General features: G+C 48.3%; 1 protein-coding gene across 1 annotated transcript; it reads left to right on the forward strand.

Annotated features, from left to right (window-relative positions):
* The first annotated feature begins 988 nt into the window (after nt 1-988).
* irf2bp2a (interferon regulatory factor 2 binding protein 2a) lies at nt 989-3,652 on the forward strand. The gene is made up of 2 exons (XM_054798980.1): nt 989-2,338; nt 2,546-3,652. Exons 1-2 carry the CDS (start codon nt 1,507-1,509, stop codon nt 3,265-3,267), a joined length of 1,554 nt encoding a protein of 517 aa, XP_054654955.1. The 5' UTR covers nt 989-1,506; the 3' UTR covers nt 3,268-3,652.
* Nucleotides 3,653-6,223: the final 2,571 nt, after the last annotated feature.

The raw sequence follows: 6,223 nt of genomic DNA on the forward strand, positions 1-6,223 counted from the left end.
TCACCCATAAAGCCTGAGGCGAAAAGCTGCAATGAGTTGGAATGAGCCCAGATGAGAGGGATGAATCTCAACTACCGAGACACTCCCCCGCTTCAAACCTGCACTTTTACTTCAGGGGATTTTGGCAGGGTTGCAGCATACGACAACATGGTTCTGAGTAAAACCACTACATAGCAGTGTCGTGAATCACCTAGCTCGATCCTTGTGACCAATATTCAGATATTACCTTTTGAAAAGACGTGCAAACAGCTGATTCATTGTAATCTCACGGAGTGTGTGTGTATGCTTTAAAACGTGGGCACAGGTACAAGCACTGTTTTATGACTCGAGACATTTTAACGTGCTCTGACACAACGTCTCTGGTATTAATCCCACTTTTAAGAAGATTAGCGCTTTCCGCTGTATTATGAAGGGGAGCAGAGTGGGTGATGCTGTTGTACTGGATCACATTGGGACACCAAGGGCTGCACATTGAAAAAGCTCAGGTTTTACAGGCCAGGCTAATAACGTCCATTTAGATATGCAAATTTACAAAATTATCTTGTTTAAATGTATTGTTAGAGTACACTCCATTCCTCTAACAGACTTGGACACCCGTGCATTAGTAGGTGAGGGTATTATTCATGCTGCAGTCTTGATCCATTCAAGTTTACAACACACCGTCTGGAAATCCCCACCTCATGACAGAAGAGCTTCCTGGTTTATAGCTAATGGAGGCGCCTTTTCTTATCTCCACATGGCCACTGTAGGAGACTGTGAGCACATGCCAAGAAAATGTACAAGACATTATTCTTTGTGCAATTGAATCATTGCATAGATAGATAGTTAGGTATAAAAGAAATCCTGTGAGTAAGTAGGAGCAGCAACACATGGCGGCGTCGCTTTGCATGAAGAAAAACAAGCTGCAAGTCAACCCAGAAGAGCTCTGAAAATAGGACAAAGCAGCAGTCAACTGGAGGAGCTGGATTCACTCTGCTCTCGCTCTCTCTCTCTCTCTCTCCCTGTGTGTGCGCGTGTATGTGTGTGTTATTTTCCATCCCGACACATTTTTGCAGCATATCATTGCAGACAAGCTGTAGACTATAGGATGTGTTCGCGTCCATGTGCACATTTAGCACACTTAATAATCAATATTTTTATAGTGTTATTTTTGCACACAGAGTGTGAGAGGCTGCAGCAGAGTGAAGAGGGGCCAAGGGGGGGCCGCGTTCTGTCGAAGAACTCAAGTGAATAGAAGTGGAAGCGGGCGTGGTGACGTCACGGGTCCACATTGAGCCAGTAGTGCTTTGAGTCAGCGGCAGACAGACGAACGCCCCACTAAAGTCCACACCGACATGAACTTCTCCCTGTAGAACCACACCGACGTTGCTCGCTAAGCCGGGACAGGACGACTTTTAGCCGGAACTTGCTTTTTTTTTTACCCGCGTTCGAAAGGGAGAGGAAAAAAAAGAGGAGAAAAAGCAGCTGATTTTGGGTTTTGTTTTTAGGGGGTCGACGACGAGCGCCATGTCGTCCGCGGCGGTCGCTGCTTCTTCCAGGAGGCAGTCGTGTTATTTGTGCGACCTGCCCCGCATGCCCTGGGCCATGATTTGGGATTTTACCGAGCCCGTGTGCAGGGGATGTGTCAACTACGAGGGAGCGGACCGCATCGAGTTTGTCATCGAGACGGCCCGACAGCTCAAGCGGGCTCATGGCTTCCAGGAGGGCAGGTCTCCCGGGCCCGTCAAGTCACAGCTCTCCGGGAAGGAGATCCAGGCGATCAACCACGCTGCGGCGGGGGACCCCGGCTCGCGGCCGCCGCAACCGCTGGACCGCTACCCGCTCTCCTCCGAGCGGCCCCCCAGGCTGGGCTCCGAGTACCAGTCTAGCAGGCAGGCGAACGGCATCCCCGTCCCCAATGGATTTCCTAAGCCCGACGAGCCTCCGGAGCTGAACCGCCAGAGTCCAAACCCGCGGAGGAATAGCACGGTGCCCCCGAATCTTGTGCCTTTAGTGAACGGGAGCATGCCCCCGGTGCACGCCGTCAACGGCAGGCCGGGCCAGATGGGGCTTCCCTCCGCCCTGGCCGGTAGTCCCGCCGAGCTGGGCAAGAGACCCGCCTCGGTGTCCAGCACCGAGCACGACCGGGAGGGCAAGGAGAAGCACAGACCGGACAGCCTGACACCGGAGATCTCGGAAGGCCACAAAGGCAGAGCGGAGCCGGACTGGATGGGCAAGGGAAAGACGGTGCGGGACCTGATGGCTCTGCACACCTTCGACAGCCGCTTCAAGATGGACCATGCGGCCATGCAACAAAGGGTGAAGGGCTATGACGGCAGCGCATCGGCTTCCAAGTCAGGTGGGCAGCACTTTTTTTTTCAAATAACACTCAACATTGGCAATGGTCATATTTATACAAAGAAATGCTCAAGCCTGTAGTGCAGCTTGAAAGAGTATACATGGATTCCATTGTGTTTGAGTGTGTGTGTGTGTGTGTTTGTGACTGAGTGTGCTTGTCTGAGCTGTGCAACTGATCCACTCTTGTTTAACCCCTTCCCACCTCCAGACAGAGGAAAGCACCCCCGCAGCATGAAGAGAAAAGCGTCACCTGAACCAGAGGGCGAGGGCACAGCCGCCAAGCTCAATGGAGCGGAAGGACAGCAGTGGTTACCCCCACCTTCCGACGGACTCAAAATGCCACCGGTTCCCCCTCCCAGCTTCGCCTCCCCCCCTTCCACGATATCCCCCCACTCCCGCACCACCCCACCCGAGGCGGCCCAGAACGGCCAGTCCCCCATGGCGGCGCTCATCATGGCGGCAGACAACGCAGGCGGGAACAGCTCACCCAAGGACGCCAACCAGGTCCACTCCACCACCCGCAGGAACAGCAGCAGCCCCCTGTCGCCGTCCTCCATGAGTCAGAGGAGACTGGCGCAGAGAGATGCATCGGGTGCAGGTACCCCCCACGTGCCAGGCATGGACCAAGTGCACCCCCAAAGCATTCCGGACTCCTCGGTACCGGGCAGCATACCCCTGTGCTGCACGCTGTGCCACGAGCGTTTGGAGGACACCCACTTTGTTCAGTGCCCGTCTGTGCCCTCTCACAAGTTCTGCTTCCCATGCTCGAGGGAGAGCATAAAGCAGCAAGGTGCCACGGGTGAAGTGTACTGTCCGAGCGGGGAGAAGTGTCCCCTGGTGGGCTCCAACGTACCGTGGGCTTTCATGCAGGGGGAAATTGCCACCATCCTTGCAGGAGACGTCAAAGTAAAAAAGGAGAGGGACCCTTGATTTGGTTTGAAGCAGACAAAATGAGTATAAATATATAAATATCACATACATACCATTCAGACTAACAGACTTGTACATATTGGACCCAAGGGAAGAGTATACTTCGTAAACATGGTTGTATAATTTTTGATTTTTCAATACATTGTGTTTCTATATTTTTGAAGATAAAGGTATGTACTCATTATAATGAACTACGTTCCTCTGTTGATGTTTAACAAAATTCTCGATGTACTTCTAGGTCTGGTGGCAGTTCCTGTTTAACGTAGAATGTGACTAATGCTACTCTACGAGCACTTGGCAAAACTGAAATGCTTTTAGCTGTACTTGTATGCACTTGTTTTAAAAAAAAAAAATTGCCAAATACAATTTCTTGATCTTGTATGAACTGACTGTCTGAGCTTGCTTCATTCGAGTTATTAAGCGGCGCTGGGGTGTTTTTTTTTTTTTTTTTCCTCCCTGCTTGTTGTGACGGCTCAGGAGGACGTAAGTAGGCTGCCAGGCTTCACAAAGGCACCCTGTCTCTGCGCGCATGGCTCTCATGAAAAAAGGAAGCGTGGTTGGTAATAACAGGCACATTGTCCCCCTCGGCTCGCACACCCGCTAAAATTGCTTCCATTTGTGCAGCACTGTAACTGCCTACTGAAATATGTGCCTAGTCATGTTAAGTCAGATGGAATCTGGTGAGTCAGTAACGTCAGAATGTGCGCCATTATCAGCAGTGCAAGTTACGGCATTGCGTATATGCAAGCTTTTCCTTTCCCATCACCAAATTGGGAAAGCAACAAAACCTCTTTCACTCCATTTTTTGAAAGCGGTGTTCAGCCATAATAAGCAGGAATCTGCAACAGTCGGCATACCGACTGCACCCTTTCACATGCAAATGTGCCACATTCATGAAAGAGGCGCCGTAAAATGTAAACAGCGGGTCGGTGCGAGCGTTTGACGGCAACAGGAGCGACTGGATTTGCTTATGAGGTCATTAAATGACAAACGGCGGTTACTGGGCCTTCAAACGACAAGCAGTGTGACTTGTTTGGCGCCTACAGACAAAGAAGTCTCACTCAGTGTAGCTGACGCTGCAGCAAACACACACAGGGTGCTGCGTGTGTGTGTGTGTGTGTTGATGTAGTAGGGAGTTGCGTAATTATTTGAGACATAATCTGCTTCCTGCTCATGTTTTATTGAGCTGTACCTCGCAGGGACTCAAATTGAGCAACTGCACGCAACTGAGGAGCAGTTTTTTGAACGTGTGCACTATTCACTTCAATTTGTATTCTTTCGTTTTATGATGTCCTGGTGAAATACATGATAAAACCTTTATGACTTGTCAATGAGTGTGCTGTTTGTTCATAGTCCTTTTCCTTTGACTGGTGGTGTTATCAAGCGCTTATCAGCTGGACTTTCAAACCAGAAACACGGCACAGTTTGATAAACGCTTTGGTTCGTCACACTTGCTCCGTCTAACAGCCCAAGGTGCACTTTATTTAATGAATCAGGACTTTGACCCACTTGTTCTTCATAAAGCAATGGCCGAGAAGATTAGTTGTGTGTGTGTGTGTGGTAGGAACGTTTGTGCCCAGTGCCATAAAGGTTTTATCTCAGCAGGGCCGGTGCTTGTTTGTTCACTAAAATAGCAAACAAGTCCAGTGGTAATGTGTGTGCCATAACACAGTGCTCTGGTGTTGCATAGTTACCAGTGAAATGGGTGCACAGCAGATGTTCGGGTGATTCATATGCAGCGACGTGATGGAGACGAGTCGGTAAACAGCCTGCATGTGACGACACACAAAAACCCACCCTTTTTTTATTAGATTGTTTTTGTTTATACTACCAAGGCGCATTTTCTGTTTTTAGGACATGTTGGGATCATTTGCAGTTAATGACTCAGCGGTCTTCATTTGGCTTTGTTTTACTTACCTTCAGGGAATTTGAATGTTTAATCTGCTGATGAGACCAGGCTGCTTTTAGATGTTATCTACTCGCCGCCTTTTTATTTGAATTTTTATTGCGTCTGAACCAAGTGGTTGTGAAACCGGCGAGGCTCCGGGCTGCTTTAGAGTGACACGTTTTTGCTCAGGTTGTGCTAGTTTCTGCTGTGAAAGATGTCAGCGCTACGTATTGTTTAATCAATGGTCATAAAATCCCTCATTGGCTATGTGATTGATTTACGTGACACAGCCTTGTTCATCAGGGTAAGTGAAAGGCAATAACGGATATGACCTTGCCTCTTAATGGTTAACTAAACTGTAGGTCGGCATGCAGCTTTACGCAAAGATGTTGATGTGATACAGTCGTGAGGCCGCAACTTGGCTATAGGTCAGAGTTCATATGCGTTGTCTTTGGAAGGTCGCTTCGAGGCATGGCGTGGACTCTTTGACTTGAACAAGCAAACTGGATGTGTTTGCATTGTGCTTATGTAAGTGCACAAATATGTCAAATTTTTGTTTATGGAGCACCAAGTTACACAAAAACACCATGATTGGCTATTATTAGACAGATTTAGCACCAGAAACAAACAACATCACCAAATGTTGCACGTCAATGTGTCAATTGAACAATTATGTTCCTTTCGATGGGTAGAAAGGCGAGCAACATACTGAATAGAAATTCAAAGTTGAATGGCCAATTTACATACCGTACTTGGAAATATGCATTTATTCACTCATCAGACATTCAGAATCCAAGGATTCATCAAAACAAAGCGCGTTTTGTGTCAACATGAATGCAAGGGGTGGTCTAAAGTGGAAATATGCGTTTTGGAGGACAGTTCTGGCCGTGAATGGAGATACTTTCAGTAAATATGCTGTTATAAAACATGTTATTGTAATTGGGTGGTACATGTTTTTAACAGGATATGTAGTAGAATGGGACGTATTCATCAAAATCATCAAGTGGCAATCCTTGAGGAACTACAGAGTGTCCCTTAAGTCTTGGCCAAAAATGCATATGTTGAGTT

This window comes from Dunckerocampus dactyliophorus, chromosome 14 (genome assembly GCF_027744805.1).
Source record: "Dunckerocampus dactyliophorus isolate RoL2022-P2 chromosome 14, RoL_Ddac_1.1, whole genome shotgun sequence".
NCBI classification, from domain to species: domain Eukaryota; kingdom Metazoa; phylum Chordata; class Actinopteri; order Syngnathiformes; family Syngnathidae; genus Dunckerocampus; species Dunckerocampus dactyliophorus.

What these genes read in the sequence shown, in the direction of transcription:
- irf2bp2a (XM_054798980.1), top strand. Translation starts at nt 1,507, where the DNA reads ATGTCGTCCGCGGCGGTCGCTGCTTCTTCCAGGAGGCAGTCGTGTTAT. An exon ending in CGCATCGGCTTCCAAGTCAG is followed by an intron (nt 2,339 to 2,545) that starts GTGGGCAGCACT and finishes TCCCACCTCCAG; the next exon opens with ACAGAGGAAAGCACCCCCGC.